General features: G+C 31.4%; 1 protein-coding gene across 5 annotated transcripts in view; it reads right to left on the reverse strand.

Moving 5' to 3' along the window:
- Nucleotides 1–23588, reverse strand: part of LOC126885284 (kalirin) — a 1143465-nt gene that overhangs the window by 91315 nt on the left and 1028562 nt on the right. For all 5 annotated transcript variants that reach the window (XR_007698367.1, XM_050651791.1, XM_050651792.1 and 2 more), the window contains 2 exons: nt 4132–4228; nt 3305–3602 (listed from right to left, as the gene is read on the reverse strand). Coding sequence is in view for 4 of the 5 variants with exons in the window: in XM_050651791.1 (XP_050507748.1) it covers nt 3305–3602; nt 4132–4228 (395 nt within the window). In the remaining variant the exon portion in view is untranslated. The remainder of the gene's footprint in view (nt 1–3304; nt 3603–4131; nt 4229–23588) is intronic.

Consider the following 23588-nt stretch of genomic DNA (forward strand, 5'->3'; position numbering starts at 1 on the left):
ATTACGCCGTGCCTACATGTATTTGAAATATTAGATATTTTATTAAAGATAGTAGTACAATGTGCAATAGTGGCGAATGAGCACTTTAGTCTGTGTGGTCGTTTTTGCTTTTGTGTTTTTCTTTTATAAAACTTCTTACAGAGAAACTCAGTTTCAATCGTTCTTAGGTACTTAGAAATAGCAAATCAAGAAAGCGTCTATCCACTTTGGATCAGTATTGTTTAATTCCACACTGTCGAGAACCAATATTCATTTCTAAAAACAAGTCTTACAAAATAAATCAATTCCTTCTACCCACAATAATTTCTTTAGTAGTTTAAATTCTAAATACGAAACATACGTGAGTGAAATGATGAATTTAATTTTACTATTCATAGTTCTTCTGCTTACTTTTTATCTTTTATCATGTTTATCGTTTTCATAATTATTACTTAAGTATTTTGTTATTTTTCTGTTGTACTTTAGTTTCATTTTGCGCATAACTGGTGTGTACAATAAAATATTTTATTTGATGCGTTTAATTTATTTTTAAAAGTAAATTTTTTAATTATTTAAAACAGAAACTAAACTGTTGTAGAATAGTAGTATTAAAGTATAGTGGCGAAACATCAAATTAAACATCTTCGATAATGCAATAATGGCGTAACGCAGAAAAAAAATCAAAAATAAATACAATATCCATCTTTTCTTCAAATAAAATTACTTCTACTAATTGGTTTACATATCTAGAAAGCATATTATTAGAAAAATTTTGCAAAATGATTACCTATAAGTCAGTTATACTGTTTAGCAGTTTCATCAAAACTTCAAATACGATTATCTCAAAATGTTCATTTTGAAGTTTCGTCACTATTGTTCTCACCAGGCGATATGTACAACAAAACTGCCAACATTAAAGTGGACGACTAGTTGGCAGAGGCGGTATCCATAGATAGACGAGTTAGACAAGGATGCATTATATCCCTGTTCTATCTTTGTGTTAACAGAGATAGAACAGAGATATATGTCTAATAACAAAAGTTAACCATTTTAAATACCTAGGATGTTGGATAAACGAGACACTAAATCCGGATGAAGAAATTAAAACTCGTATAGAAATTGCAAGAGGAGCATTTATGAAACTTAGATCTATTCTGAGCAACTCTCAGCTGAACTTACAACTAAGAATCAAGTTCCTAAAATGTTATGTGTATCCTGTATTACTATATGGATGTGAAACCTGGATCATGAAGGTTAACATGATGAACAAATTAGAAGCCTTTGAGATGTGGTCATATCGTAGAATGCTCAGAATATCTTGGGTTCAACGCATTTCTAACGGAGAAGTCTTAAACAGAGTAGGTCAAGGCGAAGGTGACTTAATGAAGATGATAAAAAAGAGAAAACTTGAATATCTGGGGCATATGATGAGAGGTAGCAGATACAGGATGCTGCAGTTAATACTCAATGGAAAGATCGACGGAAAAAGAGGAATTGGTCGAAAGAAATATTCATGGCTCCGAAACCTTCGTCAATGGACTGGCTTATCAGCAGATCAATTGTTACATGCCGCACAAGATCGAGAACGATATCGGCAAATTGTTATGGAAGCTACCCACGCCTAAAAATTTGGGCACGGTACTTAAAGAAGAAGATCTCTGTGTTATTTAATATGTAATCTGAACATTATATTCGTGCACGCACTGGGAGAACTCTGTTGCCTTCCTATTCTATCATTCCTTCCTATTAATTAACGGATTGCGTCTAAACAACATTAGATATGCCGACGACGCAGTAGTTTTTACAGAGAGCTTAGGCTTAGATGGTTTGCAAAGAATAATGTCGCGCATATCAGATATAAGTAGAGAACATGGACTTCGTTTCAATACGAAAAGAACCTAGTACATGGTAGTCAGTAAGAGCGAACTATTAAATACACGGCTTTTGATTAACCAACAACCAATAATTGACAGGGTAGATAGCTACACATACCTTGATACCAACATGAACAGACAATGGGACCACTCTACTCATATAAAACAAAGCACAGAAAAAGCAAGATCAGCGTTCGTAACAATGAAGATTCTTTTTACGAGTAACAATTTACCACTTGGTACCAAAATTTCTATCATTAGACGCTATGTATTTTCTACATCATTATGCGAAGTAGAGGCCTGGGCACTTTCTGAAGCTTTTTTATGAGAGATCGAGGCCTTCGAAATGTGATGTTACAGATGCATTTTACGATGGGTGGATCATGTGACTAATGTTGAGGTGAAGGGAGAATGGGTAAGGAATTCGAAACTATTACCACAATCAAAGAGCGTAAATTAGAATATCTTGACCATGTTATAAGGAATGAACAGAAATGTGGCTTGTAGTATAGTAAATTGTTCTTCAGGGCAAAGGTATATGTTAAGAGATGAACAGGAAAAAGAAGAATAGTATATTGGCTTCAAAACCTGAGAAAGTTGTTCAATACATCTAAAACCGGACTATTCCCAAAAATCAGCAAGCGGCAAGCACAATTCTTCTTCTTAAAGTTCCCTCTCCTATCGGAGGTTGGATATCATAATAGCTATGGTCACTTTGTTGGCTGCTGCTCTGAACAGTTGTAATGAACTACAGTTAAACCATTCTCTAAAATTCCTCAGCCAGGAGATGCGTCTTCTTCCTATGCTATTTCTTCCTTGGATCCTTCCTTGCATAATAATTTTCAGCAACTCGGTATTTTTCTCCTCTGGTAATGTGACCCAAATATTCCAGTTTTCTAGTTTTTATACTCCTCATAATTTTTAACTCCTTATTTAAACGTCGTAGCACTTCAACATTGGTAATCCTTTGAACCCACTGAATTTTCAATATTCTTCTGTAACACCGCATTTCGAACGCTTCTATTCTTCTTATGTGTGTCTCTTCAATGTCCAAGCTTCCATTCCGTATAGCAATATAGAAAATATGTAGCATCAGAGCTCTCAATCTGAGAGGCAACTGAAGGTCTTTGTTTGTAAGCAATGTCTTAATTTGTCTTCAAGCACAATTGGAATGAAGTAACTGCCCAAGAAATAATGATACAAAAGGAAACGTATTGTCTAAGCAATGTATTCGAGAAAGGGCAAACTTTTGGTATGGTATGTTAATGTAAAAAGACAATTAATGTAAACAGACAATACCTAAATTACCACTGACAATCACAGCGACAATTACTATATAAGAATTGTACTACAATTCTAGTACCATAATAATTAAATTATCTATATTGGTGCAATTTTCTCCATTAGAGATTTATTTACTCATTCATGCTTTAAAAATAAAATAAACTTACTTTTTATGCCAATCATAAATGACTTCGATATTTCCAAACACCAGTTTGTCCTTTCCATCCTTCAAATCCTCTGGCATGGGTATTTCACATTCGGGATCCTTTATAGTAGCTATGTAACCATCAACGATTAAAGACAAGTCTCTAACGTACGCTTCTTCAGTATCTATTAACTCCTGCAGAACGTATTCCCTTTTCCTCAATAAGATTTCTGTCTTCTTGGCGGTGTCCATGTTGTCTTCGGACGGCTTGTCGCTTTCATCGCCACTGAAAGCCAACCCTGTGGCTTCGTTGGAGAAACCTATAGTAAAGAAAAAATTATTAAAAAATCCTTTATAGAAGGTATGTTTATTAACACTTTCGGTGACCATCTTGAACAAACGCCACATGGCTGGTACCACGTACTTGGGCATATGCGTAATGTGTTTTAAATGCATTCATTTTTTTCGAATCCTGAGAAAACTAATGAGTATTTTTGAAAAATTTAGACGCAGAATGAAAGATTGCGTTATTACCGAGGGCCGAAAGTCCCTGAAAACTTCTATGTTTATTTTAATAGTTACAGGGGTGAAAAAAAAAAAAAACAGAAAATTTAGTGTGAATTTTTAATTCAAATATTTCATTCAAAAGAATTTTTTGTTTATTCTAAGGGACTTTCGGTCTTCGGTAATAATGTAATCTTTCATTCTGCGTTTAAATTTTTCAAAAATATTTATTACTTTTCTCAGGATGTGAAAAAAATGAATGTTAAGACCAACATTTGCGCCTACCCCCTTAATGATTTTTACGGATAATAATTTTTATTACATTTAAAAACTAAAGTTCATTACCTTGAGCTGATAGATCCCCTCCGTACTCCGAAATGGCATTTTCTGACTTGGCATCTCGCATAAGAGAATGACGTTCTTGGTTTTCTGAATGTTGTTCCTAAAAAATTATCAGTTAAAAATAGTAATCTCTAAATTAATTAACATCTAAAAGTACACCTTTAATAAAAACTACAGCTTTTGAAGCTTTTTTTAACACTAATGAAACGATAGCTTTTACGAAGGGTTAATTTAAGGTGAATATGCGTTTAGTGTAAAAATAGTGATGATTACCTAAAACCAAAATCACGATGCTACATCATCAGCTCTTCATATGAAGAAAAAAAATCACTGTTATTAGCAACAAACTACAAAACATACTTACAAAAAAGGAAAGAAAATTGTTTTTTTTATTATAATTAAAAGGGATACATCATGCTTGTATCATTTACTCATGCAGAATACAAAATAACGTTTTCTTAATAATTTATATCAGCATTTTCTTTATTTTACGTCTAAAATCGCTATGTAAATAAACAATAACAATGTCGAAATACATTATATTTAAATAGTTTTTATTATAGTCGTAGAAGATTTTTGAATAGTTTTTGAATAAATTTTTACATATAAATAGTAGGTTCTACATTTTTTATTCCTATAAAGAATATTGTTTTCGATATAATAAAATTATTAATATTTCTATTTGTTTTATTTTCTAGTAACATTTTATCAATAAATCTCATCAACACTTCACTAAGAGACAATAATAGGTCATACAATATCACATATTTAATAATAAAGTTAATTAAACCTACTGAACTAGATTACTAAATGCGACCAATTACTGAAAAAGAAATCAAATAAATATTTGCTTTTTATTTATTCGATAAATAATTAGATATAATGAGCTATACAGTGATGAGCGCGCTAATAACCGGCAAAATAACGCAAAAGATGGAAAACACATTAAGTTACGAGATAAAAAGAAATGAAACTAGTGAATGTGGGAGATTTAGCGATAAAAACCTATAAACTTCATCATCACGCTCAGGTGGATGACGTTACTAGTATGATATACAGGGTGTTTCATTAATAATTGTCCATATAGTAACTGAAGAAACCTTAGCACAAAATATGAAGATTTAACCTAAAACACTTAAATAAAATGTGGTTCCTTACTGAGTTACAGGGTGTTTTATCTAAAAATTTAAAAATTATTTTTGCTTAGCATTTTAAAACTGTTCGACGTATACTTTTTATACTTGGTAGAAAGTGCGACTACTATACACCCTACTAAATTATGATAAACAAACGTTTCTAGCTACTACCAGAGGCGTACGACAGGGAATAGTGAATGGTTGACCCTTCTCAAATTCTACGCCACTGGAGGAATTACTATTTTAGTGTCATTTTTGGATTCTCCAATACATTCTACGTAAATAATATACTCTTTACTGGTAACGATAAAGTCATTAGTTTTCGAGATATTTGGAGTTAAATATGAAAATGGTTATTTATTTTTTTTTATTTTGATTAATTTATGATATGATTCATATGATTAAAATTTAAAAATTATTTGTACCCAGTACTTTAAAACTATTTTTCGTATCCTTATCATACTTGGCAGAAAGTGTAGGTACTGTACACCCTACTAAATTAAGATAAAAAAACGTTTCTAGCTACTGCCAGAGGCGTACGACAGTGGATAGTGGCTGGTTGGCCCTTCCCAAATTCTCCGCCACTGACGAAATTGCTATTTTAGTGTAATTTTTTGATTTTCCAATACTTTTTATGTAAATAATATACTCTTCATTAGTAACGATAAAATGATTAGTTTTCGAGATATTTCAAATGAAAAGTGAAGCGATACAATACATTAATCAAAATAACCGTGTCGTTTCATTTTTAACTTCAAAGATCTCGAAAACTAATAACTTTATCGTTACGAATGAAGAGAATATTATTTTCATAGAAAGTATTGGAGAATCCAAAAATTAAACTAAAATAGCAATTCCGCCAGTGGCGTAGAATTTGGAAAGGGTCAATCATTCACTTTTTCCCGTCGTACGCCTCTGGTAATAGCCAGAAACGTTTGTTTAACATAATTTAGTAGTTTGTACAGTACCTATACTTCCTGTTAAGTATGAAAAGGATACGTTGAATAGTTTTAAAATGCTGAACAAAAATAATTTTTAAATTTTTAGATAAAACACCCTGTAACTCAGTAAGGAACCACATTTTATTTAAGTGTTTTAGGTTAAATCTTTGCATTTTGTGCTAAGGTTTCTCCAGTTACTATATGGACAATTATTAATGAAACACCCTGTATATGCTAAAAAATTACAATTTAAATATAAAAATCGACCTGTTTCAGGATTTTTTCTTAAAGTCGCCAGCTTACGAAATTACGAATTTATTCCTTTCATTTGCACCATACTTTATGTGTGAAATGAATTTTTTATGTTGAACCCATCACTATCCCACGATAAAATGTTTATATGCTATTAACAACAGTACTATGTATTTGTAGAAATATTATGAAAATTTTAAATTATGTACTTTTTGGAAAAAAAACTTAATTAAAATATATTTTTTTTGTTTGATCAAAACTTGTTTATCATGACATCATAACATCATGTTGTATATAATCTCACTGTAAAGATCTTTAAAAAGGAAATTATACCTCTCCCAGCATACTAGCTCAATTAGGACAGCTTCTACAACCATTTGAAAAAAGTATGGTCGCGGTGTTTTGGATTTTTTTGGAAAACTTTACATAACCATACTTCGGAAACGGCTTAAGATAAAAATTTAAAATTTTGTATTTTTCTTCACCTAATCATCCACTATGAGTACTTTAAATTTTAACAAAATTAGGCCAGGAAAAAAATTAATTCAAAGTGTGTTGATTTGACCTGGAATAGCTCCTACATAAGCGAATAACCAAATGAGTACAATAAACTACTGGCGCAATCTGGCAGAAGAGTGGAACTTACCCATCTATAAAAGACAAGCTGAATTTTATTAGTAATGTAGCGAAACATTTAGTCCGTACACTTTTTATCATTTCAATCAGTGAAGTGAAATTAATCTAGGGCATTAATACCGCCCTTGCTGAACTCCAGCATAAAAGGATTAGAGTGTCAATCGATGCAAATTGTGTTACTGTTCGTCAGATATCGCACACTTTTTTAAAACCGCTTTAAAACCTGTCAATCAACTCATTATTCCATAAAGCTCGGGAGGATATTTTTCGAAGGGAAACTCTACCGCAACTTTGCCGGGAAATATTTTAGAATCTGATTCTAAGCTATAAGAGATATGCTGGAATCAAATACGTAGTACGATATGTTTTATTCTTAAAGAAAAGACTTGATATTGTGCCAGTCTTCAAATTTGGAGAAACACATGAAAGATTTAAAGTAAATATTTCCTGGTAGTGGGGCCAATACATTTAGATTTTATCTATAAATCGACCACACGAAATATGAGGCACATCTGCACAAATTAGGAATAATTAATTCATCAGTCTGTTTTTGTGATAATGTTTCGATTAGAGATTTAAACCATATTTTCTTGGAATGCAAAATTAACGAGAGATATATAAATCAATTATATTACAATTTACGACAAACACAAGTTCATTTTCCAATTAGTATAGAATATCTACTAACTTGTCATAAAATGGAAATATTTAAATTACTCATAAACTACTTGAAAGAAACAAATATAGTCATTTAAGTAAAATAGGTATAAATATAACAAAACTAATAAATTGACGTAAAAATAAAATAAAAATCCGTGGCTAACGGACTCGCATCCAAGCCATTTTTTCACACACACACACACACACACACACACACACATATCAAATTCGTAACGATCATAAGAGATAGGATGGCTGTGTTCAATTTCTTCTTCCTATTTATAAGCAATTTTGCTTGTTCATTGGTGGATTGATACTGTGACGAATTACCGACCGCAAATAACAGGTTCCGTCTCGACAGCCCGTCACGTAGGAGACATCTGGAACAATGACTCACCGAACGAGCGAGGAAACGATTTCTCGTGAATGTTCGACAGTCAAGGCAACGGATTACTAGTGATGGGCGGTTCCGTTTTTCTGGAACGTTCAAGAAAATGTCTGGTATTTGGTATTCAATATATAAGGAACGAATTTTGTAAAAAGAGTTAGTCTGTAAAAATAAGTTCGTCTGTACAGTTACATAAATAAAGTCATATATAAATACGAACCGCTCGTTTCATTGTAATTATAAGTTATTACAGTAAAAAACCGCTACAATACCTCTATGGAAGGTTTCCACTCCAGCTTTTGCAGGGTTGCGGTCGGCTGATACTTCTTACCGATTGGTAATTTATCTCTTGCTATTTTGATAACACGTGTCTCCCAGATGCTGCTTATGTGGTAATTCTATTCTTTTTTTTTATTCAGTGCCCATTCGTTTATACACTGCACGTTACATATTCTTCTAATGTCTTCACTCCTCTTTCGATCTCTAAATGTATTTCCTGTAACTCTTTTCAGTACTTTCATTACTGCTGTTTCTAGTAGTCTTTGTGTTGTGGCTGCATCGGGTCTTGTTTCTGATGCATATGTCATTATTGGTCTTACACTGGCTTTATAAATTCCTGACTTCATTTCAGTGTTAATATGTCCGTTTCGCCATATAGTGTTATTAAGGCATCCTGCCAGTCTATTTGCTTTTTGTACATGATTTCTCACTTTTTTGTCCAGGTCTCTTTCGTAGCAGTACTTGTTCAATACTGATGCCATCAATTTCTATTTTACATCTGATTGGTTCTTTACTAATTAGTATTATTTTAGTTTTCTGACATGAAATTGTCACATTGAATTCATTTGCTCTTATGTTAAAACTGTGGACTACTCTTTGCAGACTATCTTCATCTTGGGCTATTGGGGTGTTTCCCATTCTGTAAACTCTTCTTTTGTTCACGCTTTCGATAAGAGTTCCCCCATATTCGGTTGTTTTGATAGATGTTTTCAGTAGTTATTCTGTCTTAAAGTTATTCAATACTTTGTCAAATGCTTTCTTCAAGTCAATCACCAGACAGAAATGTTGGTCTATTATACTCGTAGCAAGTACAAGTTAATACCTCTGTAGTCTTCTGGCCGTTTTATCTCCTTTTTTGAATAGTAGAATTAGTTCATTCGTTCTATATTCTTCCGGTATTTTATTGTGTTTTATAATTATGTTAATTAATGTTGTTAATTGTGTTGTGAAAACATTTGGTAGCATAATTAGAAGTGATTTTGAAAGTTAAAACATACGTAACACACAAAACGATCATCTAACAAGATCTAGTACCAAAGTACTATGATATCTAATTGATGGATTCGACCGTTACTTGATGGAAGTTCATTTTATCTAACAATAAAACACTGAAAACGTTTGTTTTCTATACTTCCACAAAATTTATTACAACTATGTGACTACAGCTGTTTCGGCAGAGTGCCTTTCTCAAGTGATTTAGTTTACAATGGTTTGCCTATTTAAAGTCTTTAACTGAAGAGGTTGAAAAGTAGGGAGCTGTTTGTCTCGAGTTGGTCATTCAGAATTATATCTGTATTTTTCAATTTATTAATTTCCATAGATTCTAATAAAGATAGCTTAAGGCCTTTATTTTGAATATGCAGAATTTGAAACTGTTCATTAAAAGAATGATTATGATCTAGAAGGTGAAGTGCGTATGTAGAAGTGTCTGTTTTTCTATTGTTGAAAGCCCTTTTGTGTTCTGCTATCCGTTTGTCAAAAGTTCTGCCAGTTTGACCGATGTAAGTTTTCGGACAGTCAGCACAAGTTAGTTTGTAAACACCACTCTGTAATTGTTTTCTCTTTCGGCTCTTATTGTTCTTAATATATTTGCTTAAGTTGTTGTTAGTTCTGAAAGCTGGTGTTATTCCTTTCTTTTTTATGTATCTGGCTATTTTTGTTGTTATCTTGCCAGTATATGTGATAGAGCAGAAGGTACTGGGTTCTTAATAACGAGCTATAACGAACAAACAATTAACAAAATTTTAAACCAAAAACTCCAAAAGAAAGCCCTGAAATTAGTCTATCCACCACCACAGAAAGAATCCAGTACCTTCTGCTCTATCACATATACTGGCAAGATAACAACAAAAATAGCCAGATACATAAAGAAGAAAGGAATAACACCAGCTTTCAGAACTAACAACAACTTAAGCAAATATATTAAGAACAATAAGAACCGAAAGAGAAAACAACTACAGAGTGGTGTTTACAAACTAACTTGTGGTGACTGTCCGAAAACTTACATCGGTCAAACTGGCAGAACTTTTGACAAACGGATAGCAGAACACAAAAGGGCTTTCAACAATAGAAAAACAGACACTTCTACATACGCACTTCACCTTCTAGATCATAATCATTCTTTTAATGAACAGTTTCAAATTCTGCATATTCAAAATAAAGGCCTTAAGATATCTTTATTAGAATCTATGGAAATTAATAAATTGAAAAATACAGATACATATAATTCTGAATGACCAACTCAAGACAAACAGCTCCCCACTCCTCAACCTCTTCAGTTAAAGACTTTAAAAAGGTACCCATAGTAATCTAAATCACTTGAAAAAAGCCACTCTGCCGAAACAGCTGTAGTCACATAGTTGTAATAAATTTTGTGGAAGTATATAAAACAAACGTTTTCAGTGTTTTATTGTTAGATACTATATCTCTTGAATTGACTTGGATTGGCCCAGGAAAAATTCATCACACATCTTAACATAGGTAGTCAGTATTTGATTTTATATTTAGTTTTCAATAACATTTCCTCTTTATTTTTGGTACAAATTACGTTTCTAAATTTCAAAACGGATCAATTCCGAGAAAATTTTGTAAATATGCTCAAAGTTATGTACACTACTATGGAATTTTTGGGAGACTTCACCTAATAAATCAAGATGAATGGTTTATTTAGTGCACCTCGATTAGTTAAACAAGTAGTTTAAAAATAGACTCCACAATGCGAATTTAGAAAAATAAATTACTGAAATAGATTTTTTTTATTTAATGGGATTACGTATGTATACGGAATGTAAAGGAATATGTGAATAGCATGGACCAGTATTACATTTCTAGGTGTGTAGCTTGTAGATTCAGTCGTTTAGCATCGTAGATATTTCCACACTGCAACTTGAAAAATTGTCCTGAGTCCACTATTGTTCAACTTGATCATGGATGAAATAATAAAAAAGTAAGAACTAAGAAAAGATACCAAATGGGAGAGAAAACACCAATTTTGGTTGACTAGAACCTGAGATGTTGCGACTCATAAATTTGAAGTTGTGAATTCAGTTTTTGAAGTAGTAAAACCGAGAAATAAATTTAATTAGTAGAGAAGTATTTTTTTTAATTCGTGTAAAAATGCCAACATTTCCAATAATTTTTTGAAGTTATACTTCTTTAGGCGCGATTGAGATTGAGGGTGAATTTATATTGATCTGCGCGCATGCGCACACCGCCAGTATGGCATTAGTCGTTATACGGGCTCTGATTGGGTGTTGAAATGATCTGTCAATAATAAATAATTGTTCAATATGAAGGTAAACAAATGTATAATATATTAGTTTTATTGTTGAGGACAGAAACAAAAAAGTTTATAATTGTAGTGACATTTAAATAGTTTTTAAAAGCAACAGGTACGTAATAATTGTAAATGTATCATAGGTACCTACCTATTTGAACCTACCAAAATACATACAGTATTTCTCATGATCATTTTTCAGTGCGTAACAAATGATAGGAAAAAGGGTAAGTCCGTGATAATACACATTTATGACATTTATTCTAACATGACATTTTAGTTAAATCTGACAGTTGTCACATTTTATTTTCAATTTGGAATAAAAACAAATCAAAAGTGTTTCTTGCATTTATAAAATGATATTTTCTTTGATTTGTATAGTCTTATAAATTATACAGATTATATTTGTAATATTATTATCTAATTTAAAAAAAAATATTTTTTTATTATGGCGCCATCTATCGACAACTAGAATAACTAGAATAAATGTTATAAAAATGTCACCGACGAAATGTAATCACCGACGTGCCTTTTTTTCTGTCACATACAACTTAATGCGTTAGAAAGAAATCGAAAAACTGTGACGCACTGAAAGATGATCATGAGAAATACTGTAGTATGTAATACTTTTATTTACATAATTTGATTACCATCAAAATTTCTATCAATGTTCACCTAATATATTGTTTTCTTACTCTACGTTTTGTTGTATTTTTTCAATTCTAAATCATTTCAATTCAAAATCAAAATAATTTAATTTAATTCAAAGATGTCAAAAACTTAATCCGTTTAGTTAGTCGATCTTCGCACATAATGACACATTGCCTCCGTGGCGAAGCGTTTAAGGCGAATGAACCCCAATATACCAACCGCGCTGATAGCTGGTTCGAATCCCAATAAAAACTTTTATTTTTTTATTTTTTTTATACATTTTATGATTGTAAGTATATTTATTATATAATTTTATTTTCAGAAAATACGTATTTAGTTAAAAAAATTTCCGACAATTAATGTTCAGAAATCATTTGTGGCATTTTTAATGTGTTTGTGTGTGTTTTATTCTTTTATTATTTTAATTTTTGGCACTGTTTTAATAAAAATGTTTGAGAAGTAGTAAGTATAAATTAGTTTAATATTTAAATAAAATATAAATAAAAAGTATATTAATTTCGTTTAAATCATATAATAGAAGTATAACTTCTTACGTGCGTACAAAGTACACACACATTCTTCTTTTTCTATATGTTAATGCGTCTGTGTTATTTTACATGTTTATAAGCTTAAAATCACAGTACTTTTGTACACCTATTTTACAATGAGAAGAGAAATGAGAAGTCCCAGATCTAATCAATAAATCTGAAAATTTTTTTAGAACCATTTTCTAGTAACGTCCTTAATCTCTGATGGGTATCTGATGAGAATCTCAAAATAAGAGTAAAATGAAAAAGCCCTACTGAAGCGGTCTGTCTGGAGAGACCAAAACAAAAGCTGGTTTTAACTATTTTACAATATTTGATATAAATATTTTAATCGTTAAATGATTTAATTCGATAAAATAAACATTTCTCTTCAATTTGGTGCTTTTAGAATCCATGCAGAACTAATTTACGTTGTAGATAAAAGTTTTCTGGGATAAACAATTTCAATTTTGCAATAACTATTAAGTGAAACTTTTTGAAGCTGAATACTTGTGATATATTATCAATATTCTCAGGCGAAATTAAGTTTTATGTGCATTTTTAAAAAAGTTATTAATGGTTTTAAAAAAATCGGCTATTGAAGCTATTTTTGCAATAATTCAGCAACAAATTAACAAAAATTTCTTAAAAAAACTCATTTTAAAGGATTTTCTATGCATTTTCAGTAAAATTGTGTCACTTTTCCATATAATTTATCGGTCCACTTTAGTATTTAAAATCCAATAGGGAACTTACATTGTTTAAATATTGTTTATAAGTAAAAAATGACGTTTAATCTTTTGATTACATATTGTTATCACCAAATTTGTGAAAAGCAGATGTTAAAATACCTGTATCAAAGAGTGCCTTGGGAAAATCGTTATTTTCTTGGTCTACTATTCTTGATTCATAGTAAAACTAATGATACGAGTTAAATGACTTTTTCTTACACACACAAAAATATAGTATACCGTAAAAAGTTTAATAATTTTCTACACACTACTTCTAAAATGCTACAAAATAATAAAAAAAAAACAAAATAAAAATATATATATATATAGTTTAGCTCTCCAGGCCTAGAAGGCCCATGGCTTGGTTTACTATTCCTTTCCAATCTCTCCTATTTGCTGCTTTATTTTTCCAATTTGTGATTTTCAGTTCTTCTATGTCTTTTTCAACATCTTTCTTCCATCTGGTTTTCGGTCTACCTTTCTTCTTCTTTCCTCCTATTCCTCCCGTTAGTATTTTTTTGGGAAGTCTCGTGTTTGGCATCCTTTGGATATGTCCCAACCATCTCAGTCTTTGTGATTTTACGATCCCTACTATGTTTGGTTCACCATACATCCTCTCCAATTCCACATTTGGTCTTCTTATCCACATTCCATTCCATATCTTTCCGCCAAATATTTTTCTTAGGACTTTTCTTTCCCATACTTTAAGCATGACTTGCTCGGATTTGTTCATTGTCCATGTTTCACTGGCATACAAGACTATAGGTCTTATCACTGTCTTGTATATTCTTATCTTAGCCCCTCTAGATATGTTCTTATTTCTCAATAAGTTGTTTAGAGCAAAGATACAACGATTGCCAGCCATAATTCTCGCTTGGATTTCTTCTTTTATATTTGGTCTCCTAGTGAATGTCGCTCCTAGATATTGGAATCTCTCTACTTCCTCGAATTTATATATTTTTGCCTCTGTGTTTATTGTCAGGTATTGTCCTTGTGTGTATTCTCGTTCTGTCCATTCCATATATTTAGTCTTTTCTTCGTTTATGTATATCCCTTTCTTTCTTCCTATCGCCTCTAGTCTTTTTAGTATTTCTTTTAATTCTTGTTTGCTTCTGGCTATCATTACTATGTCATCAGCGAATGCCAAGCATTGGTGTTTTCGTTGGTATACAAGTCCTGTCCTGTTAATTTCGGCTTCTCTGATGACTATTTCAAGAAGGATACTAAACAACAGTGATGACAGTGGGTCTCCTTGTCGTACCCCTTCACCGACCCTAAACTTATCTGTTTCCTTTCCATTTATTTTAACCCTGTTCTCTGTTTCTCTGAGTGTAACTTTTACCATCTTTATTAATTTTTTACTAATTCCAATTTCACATAGTGCTTTGTATATTTCTTTTCGTTTAACTCTGTCAAAAGCTTGTTTAAAGTCAATGAATAGGGCCATTGTAGATTTTCCGTATTCGTAGCTTTCCGCTTGTATCTCACGCAGCAGGAAAATTTGATCCACCGTGCTGCGTCCTCTTCTGAATCCACATTGATATTCTCCTATGTCATTATCTATCTTTTGTGTTATCTTGTCTTTTATATGTACTGCAAGTATTTTATATGCAACGTTTAGTAGGGCTACTCCCCTGTAATTATGGCATAAACTTTTGTCGCCTTTTTTGTGAATTGGACACAGTGTGGCTTCAGTCCATTCTTTTGGTATGTGTTCTTGTTCCCAAATTTCTTTTATCAGCTTTTCCAAATGCTTAATTAGTACTGGTCCTCCATATTTAAACATTTCAGCTGTTATTTCATCCTTACCTGGGCTCTTGTTTTTCTTTAGTTTTTCTATTATTTCTTTTATTTCTTTTTCATTAGGCGGTCTTTCCTGTATTTCTTCTTGATCAATATTTTCATTCGGTCCTTCTTCTTCTTCTTCTGCATATTCTGTTGTGGGAATTTCATTTAGAAGCTCTTCGAAGTATTCTCTCCATCTGCTCAGTATTTCTTCGTCGCTTACTAAATTCCTTCCATTTTTGCTTTTGTAGTGTACAGGTTTTCTTTGGAACCCCTTTTTCTCATTTTTTACTCCTTGATATAAGTTCCTGACTTCTCCATTTTTATAGTTTTCTTCTATGCATTTCAATTTATCTTCGTTGTACTTTCTTTTCTTTGCTCTTATGATTCTTTTAGTTCGTTTTCTTTGTTCGTTGTATTGTATCTCCATCTCTGGTGTTTTCACTTGCATCATTTTGAGTCTTAACTTATTTCTTTCATCCAGTTCTATTTTACATTCTTCGTCAAACCATTCTTTGAATCCATCTTTTATATTTCTATTACTGACTTGCGCTGCTTTGGTCATACATACTTTTATTTGCGTCCATTTTTGTTCGATGTTTTCATTTTTTGCAATATTTTCCAGTTCTCTAGTGACTAGTCTTTCATATTTACTTTGTTCTTCTTCTGACAGTAGTCTAATAGGTTTAGTTACTTTGTACCTTTTTTTCTGTTGATTTCTAAGAACTGGTATAACCTGTTTAAGTTGTATTCCGACTATAAAGTGATCTGTGTCTGCATCCGGTCCTCTATATGTTCTTATGTTCTTTATACATTTTTCCATGTCTTTTTCGATGAGCACATGATCTATTTGATTTATGGTTTTTCCATCTGGTGATCTCCATGTTCCTTGATATATTCTTTTGTGTTGAAAGTACGTGCTCATAACGATCATGTTTTTTTCTTTTGCAAAATCTATTAAGAGGTGACCATTTTCATTCGTTGTTTCATGCAGACTATATTTTCCTATGGTGGGTGTGTATATTTCTTCTTTTCCTATTTTGGCATTAGCATCACCTAGTACTATTTTTATATCGTATTTGGGAATATTTTCGAATACTGTATCTATTTGACTGTAGAAGTCTTCCTTTATCTCTATGTTTTTCTCTTCAGTCGGTGCATGTATGTTTATAAATGTTATTTTTTGGTATTTTCCTCTTATTCTTAGTATGCATATTCTCTCTGAAATTGGTTTAAAGTCAACGATTAGATCTTTCAGCTTTTTGTTTACTACAAATCCTGTGCCTAACATTCTATTTTCGCCTCCGCTATTGAAAAATAAATAGTCATTTATTTCCATTGAGTTTTGGCCTAGTTGTTTCGTTTCTTGTAGTGCTACTATTTCGAATTTATATTTTTTACATTCATCTACTAGGTGTTTCAGTTTTCCTTCTTCGTATGTTCCTCTTACATTCCATGTTCCTACTAATATATGTTCTTTTATGGGCTGCTTTTCATTAATAATCTGTACATTTTGTCTATTTCGTGTACCTGTACTTTGCCATGTCGTCTCCGTTATTTCAGTCTGCTTTCGTTGTATTGCTAGTTTTTTGGTTGTATATTTTTCTCTTTTATGAGTTGTTGTTGGCTGTTATTCCATGTCCATATTTCACCATTAATGATTAGCTTCTGGTATCCTATTTTTACATTTTTTCCATTATGCCTCTCTACCATAGCCTTGCTTCTAATTTCTTTCTGAATAATTCTTTCTTCTTTTGACATATCATCATTAATATAGATTCTTTCGTCCTTTTTGGTTTTTAATTTACTTTTATTTTTCATTACTTCTATTTTGTTTTTCACGCTGTTGAGTTCCACTATGACAGTATTTTCTCCTATTTTCCTTGCTCCATTTACATCTACTGAAACTTGTAGCTCTTTTTCCATAAAATTCTCCATAGCCCCTCGTAAAACTTTCTGATCATTTGTATCAATTTTTATTCCTTGTATTATTACATTTTTTCTCTTTCTTTCTCTTTCCAATTTCTCTATTTTTTCATTTGCTATACTAATTTCTTTTTCTAATTGACCTATTTGATTTATAGCTTTTTCGTTTGTTTCTCGCAGCTTTTTTATTTCATCTTTGTAGCCGCTTTGTTGATCTTTCAGTTCTTTAATTTCATTCTTTAGTTGTGTGATTTCGTCTCCAGATCTATATTGTTCTTTTTTTATGTCTTTTAAAAAATCATTTCAATTCAAAATCAAAATAATTTAATTTAATTCAAAGATGTCAAAAACTTAATCCGTTTAGTTAGTCGATCTTCGCACATAATGACACATTGCCTCCGTGGCGAAGCGTTTAAGGCGAATGAACTCCAATATACCAACCGCGCTGATAGCTGGTTCGAATCCCAATAAAAACTTTTATTTTTTTATTTTTTTTATACATTTTATGATTGTAAGTATATTTATTATATAATTTTATTTTCAGAAAATACGTATTTAGTTAAAAAAATTTCCGACAATTAATGTTCAGAAATCATTTGTGGCATTTTTAATGTGTTTGTGTGTGTTTTATTCTTTTATTATTTTAATTTTTGGCACTGTTTTAATAAAAATGTTTGAGAAGTAGTAAGTATAAATTAGTTTAATATTTAAATAAAATATAAATAAAAAGTATATTAATTTCGTTTAAATCATATAATAGAAGTATAACTTCTTACGTGCGTACAAAGTACACACACATTCTTCTTTTTCTATATGTTAATGCGTCTGTGTTATTTTACATGTTTATAAGCTTAAAATCACAGTACTTTTGTACACCTATTTTACAATGAGAAGAGAAATGAGAAGTCCCAGATCTAATCAATAAATCTGAAAATTTTTTTAGAACCATTTTCTAGTAACGTCCTTAATCTCTGATGGGTATCTGATGAGAATCTCAAAATAAGAGTAAAATGAAAAAGCCCTACTGAAGCGGTCTGTCTGGAGAGACCAAAACAAAAGCTGGTTTTAACTATTTTACAATATTTGATATAAATATTTTAATCGTTAAATGATTTAATTCGATAATATAAACATTTCTCTTCAATTTGGTGCTTTTAGAATCCATGCAGAACTAATTTACGTTGTAGATAAAAGTTTTCTGGGATAAACAATTTCAATTTTGCAATAACTATTAAGTGAAACTTTTTGAAGCTGAATACTTGTGATATATTATCAATATTCTCAGGCGAAATTAAGTTTTATGTGCATTTTTAAAAAAGTTATTAATGGTTTTAAAAAAATCGGCTATTGAAGCTATTTTTGCAATAATTCAGCAACAAATTAACAAAAATTTCTTAAAAAAACTCATTTTAAAGGATTTTCTATGCATTTTCAGTAAAATTGTGTCACTTTTCCATATAATTTATCGGTCCACTTTAGTATTTAAAATCCAATAGGGAACTTACATTGTTTAAATATTGTTTATAAGTAAAAAATGACGTTTAATCTTTTGATTACATATTGTTATCACCAAATTTGTGAAAAGCAGATGTTAAAATACCTGTATCAAAGAGTGCCTTGGGAAAATCGTTATTTTCTTGGTCTACTATTCTTGATTCATAGTAAAACTAATGATACGAGTTAAATGACTTTTTCTTACACACACAAAAATATAGTATACCGTAAAAAGTTTAATAATTTTCTACACACTACTTCTAAAATGCTACAAAATAATAAAAAAAAAACAAAATAAAAATATCAAACAAAATTAAAAGAACATGCGACTAAAAGTGCATATTTGTAGTATTCTACATCTGGTAACCGTTTATCGCACAATTATTTATATTACAATTATTATTTATTTATAAACCACACCATTTAATGATTTTTACATTAAGTTTTCTCGTACCTACCATCTCTATTGCTTTTGAGTATTAATCAATTTTTCAACAGTTTACCGATTGTAACGCATCTGCGCCAAGTGTAGATCATGCGCAACCTAAGGAGGAGACTTAATAAAGGTCACGTTAAGAAAAGAGGTGAATATTATGAGGTAATCACTAAAGGTTTATATCAAAGTTAAACTGCACATCCACTGATTAACCGCTACATTCAAAGAGGCGTCAGACAGGGATGCATTATATCCCCGTTGTTAATGAATATCCACTCGGATATTTTCAAAACGGCTTTTAGTCCATTAAAATGTTACATTTAGTTTGCATTTCTTAAAGGAGTCAATTTTATTTTTTTAATGTGTAGGGGGGTTCAGTAGAAGCTTAAGTTCAAGTTTTTTGGGTGTGCCACCCTTGTCCCCCGGCCGCCATATTGGAAAAAGGGATGCAAAGGGCTTTCGCGCTTTATCTTCTGAACTAGCAATCCTACAGAAAATTTGATTACACATAAAATGTAGCAAATTCTACAATTTTATATCTATTACTTTTTATCGTCAAGTGACCAACAAAAAAGTTATAAATAAAAATATGAGAAAATTTTGTAAGAAGTTTCCTTTTGGAGGTTATAACTTTTTTCAGTTTATTTCACAATAAAATAACATCATAGCGATTTTGTAGAGGATTTTTCAATAAACAATTATCGCTATAAAGTTGTTTAATTTTATTTATTATCTAGGTTTTACAACGCTCCAATCTTGACCAGATTCTCGAATTCTCATAGGAATACAATAAAAAAAATACTTTTCTATCTATATATTAGTCGAGCGGCAGCAATCGTTATGCCGAACACGAAAGTCAAATTTAAGGTGAATGAAAAATTTTGGTCTATTTTTATGTTTTCGAGGTCGCTGAATCCGAATATGAAGTTTATTTTTATCTAGATTTGGTGGAACATGTTCAAAAATAAAATTTTATACAAAAATGCCGAAAATCAATTTTGATGATTTTTTAAATTTACCTCGCTGTATTTTGGTTGCTGTAAATATTTCCTTTTGAAAATTTTACAGTGTAATTTTTGAAGCATGTAGATAACAATGGAATTTATCCTAAATATTTAAACACATTAAAAAAGGAGTTGTTAGTTTTTAAACATTTTGTCATCATATTTCGTTAGTTTCATGTTTACTTAAAAAAGTTGAGTGACAAACTTTTTAATTTATAACTTTAACGAACACAACAATAAAATATAATTCATGAAGAAGTTTTCTGGAAAATTTTAAGTCAAAATATACAATAGGAAAAAAGTTATGTTACTTCATAAACAAGCGGCACATCCCAAAAAACGCTTATATCTCGAGATCCCGACCACGGTGTGGTGAATGGCTAATTTTAATCATACTTTATGATTTTGATATCAAAAATTCGTTTTTTGCTCTTCTTAAGAATTTTGCATATATGCGGTTGCGTCATTCTTCTTCTGAACCGGCGAATTTGTCGTCAAACAACTTCTTGGGCCGTTTCTACATATGCTTAGGGTTATAAGTTTTATAGTGGCGAGAAAGGTCAAAAACAGATTAATAATAGCATAGGAATGTTAAAATCATAATAAATTGTATGAATAAAAAATATATATAGATAGAAAAGTAAGCCTAACTTTTGTTTTTATTATATCCATATGAGCATTCGAGAATCTGGTCAAGTTTGGAGCGCTGTAAAACCTATATAAATAAATAGAATTAAACAAATTTATAGTGGAAATTGTTCGCTGAAAAACCCTCTACAAAATTGCTATAATGTAATTTTACTTTAAAATGAACTGAAAAAAAGTTATAACCTCCAAAAGGAAACTTGTTAAAAATTTTTTACATATTTTTGTTTATATCTTTTTTGTTGATAACTTGACGATAAAAAGTAATAGAAATAAAAATGTAGAAAATTTAATTTGCTACATTTTATGTTTAACTAGATTTTCCGTAGGGTTGGTAGTTTACGAGATATAGCGCGAAACCCCTTTGCACACCATTTCCAAGATGGCGGCCGGGGGACAAGGGTGGCGACCCCAAAAACTTGAGCTTAAGCTTCTGTTGATCCCCCCTACACATTAAAGAAATACAATTGACTCCTCTAACAAATGCAAGGTACGGCTTAAAAAATGTAACATTTTAATGGAGCATTTATAAGATAAAGACTGTGATTAACTGATTGAACTGATTACTGTGATAAACCGATCAATAATCTTGGCGCTGGCGACAATACACAATACTTTTTTTTGCGATAGTCTTCAGGGCCTTCAAGAGCTATTGGATTGCATAAATACGACAAGAAGAGAAATGGGTCTAAAAATGAATGCTTGTAAACAAAATTTATGACAAAAGTCAAAGTTTTTCAACCTAATAAAATATTTAATAAATATTTTAAAAGACATTTTATTGAAAAACTTATTGGACCATTTTCCTGGTGACACCTCCATGGCTTCTAAAAATTGCAAGCCAGCTGGATGCTGCAGTGAAAACAAGAGGGAATTCTAAAAAGTGGCAATTCACAACCCGGTCTACAGCTTGGTAAAATTCCAACGGAAAATGTACCTACACTCACCGGCAGAGAAAACGGGCACCCCAAAAAATGGGTAATTTTTAATGTCTTGTATTTCCTAAACCTGATGTCCGATTTAAGTAATTTTTTTAATATGTTATAGCCATACTTTATCAATATCGCTGTAATAATATTGTTGCTAGACAGGTACATTGTCATTGTATACAGGGTGTACGAATCAAACTGTGTTTTTTTCTCAAACTTTGGAACACCCTGTGGAATGTTCTAGCTTTTATAAAATACTGAAATTATAACCAAACTATAGTCTCAGGTTTTCTTAACATTCTGTTTTTTGATTCATTCGCTTATGTTGGATAATAAAAAAGTTAAGCACTTCAACAACTACCCCTGTTTTTCGTTAATACAGGGTGTTTTTAAAAAGGTACGGCAAACTTTAAGGGGTAATTCTGCATGATAAAATAATGACAGTTTGCTTTATAAACGCATGCCCGCAAATGCTTCGTTTCCGAGATAGGGGGTGTTGAAATTGTTCTTACAAACTGACGATTTATTTATTTCTCTAAAACGGTTTGTGACATGCAAATGAAATTTGGTAGATTTTAAGAGGTAGTTATTGCGCATTTATGGCATACAATTAAGAATTTTATATTCACCATTGGCGTGCATACGGGTATAAATATTTTAGATATATCCCGTATGCACGCCAATGGTGAATATAAAATTCTCAATTGTATGCCAAAAAATGCGCAATAACCAGCTCTTAAAATCTGCCAAATTTCATTTGCATATCACAAACCGTTTTAGAGCAATAAATAAATCGTCAGTTTGTAAGAACAATTTCAACACCCCCTATCTCAGAAACGAAGTATTTGCGGGCATAAGTTTATAACGCAAACTGTCATTATTTTATCATGCAGAATTACCCCTTAAAGCTTGCCGTACTTATTGAAAAACACCCTGTATTGACGAAAAACAGGGGTAGTTGTTAAAGTGCCTAACTTTTTTATTATCCAACATAAGCGAATGAATAAAAAAACAGAATGTTAAGAAAATCTGTGGCTATAGTTGGGTTTTAATTTTAGTATTTTATAAAAGCTAGAACATTCCACAGGGTGTTCCAAAGTTTGAGAAAAAAACACAGTTTGATTCGTACACCCTGTATACAATGACAATGTACCTGTCTAGCAACAATATTATTACAGCGATATTGATAAAGAATAAGGCTATAACATTTTAAAAAAATTACTTAAATCGGACATCAGGTTTAGGAAATACAAGACATTAAAAATGACCCATTTTTTTGGGGTGCCCGTTTTCTCTGCCGGTGAGTGTAGTTACTCGATAGGAGTAATACTAATAAAAATAAAAATGTATACCATTTTTATTCAGTTGCAATGCGAAGGCAAAACTGTCTTAATTTTCATTTAGTATAGAGAGCGCAAACCAGCACTCTTAATCGACGATTTTCGCTTCTTGTTGGAAGCATCATCAGCGAGGCGTAGGTTTGCTGTTCTCTACCCCAAGTGACAAACTACCGAGAGTCGTGCTCGCATTGCAACTGACGTTATGCAGTAGGTGCCTAGTAGGTGCCAAGCTGTAGACGGGGTTGTAAATTGCAACTTTTTAGAATTCCCTCTTGTCTTCACTGCAGCATCCATCTGGCTTGTATTTTTTAGAAGGCATGGAGGTGTCACCAGGAAAATGGTCCAATAAGTTTTTTAATTAAATATCTTTTAAAATATTTATTAAATATTTTATTAGGTTGAAAAACTTTGACTTTCATTTAA

Source organism: Diabrotica virgifera, chromosome 5 (genome assembly GCF_917563875.1).
Source record: "Diabrotica virgifera virgifera chromosome 5, PGI_DIABVI_V3a".
Taxonomy (NCBI): domain Eukaryota; kingdom Metazoa; phylum Arthropoda; class Insecta; order Coleoptera; family Chrysomelidae; genus Diabrotica; species Diabrotica virgifera.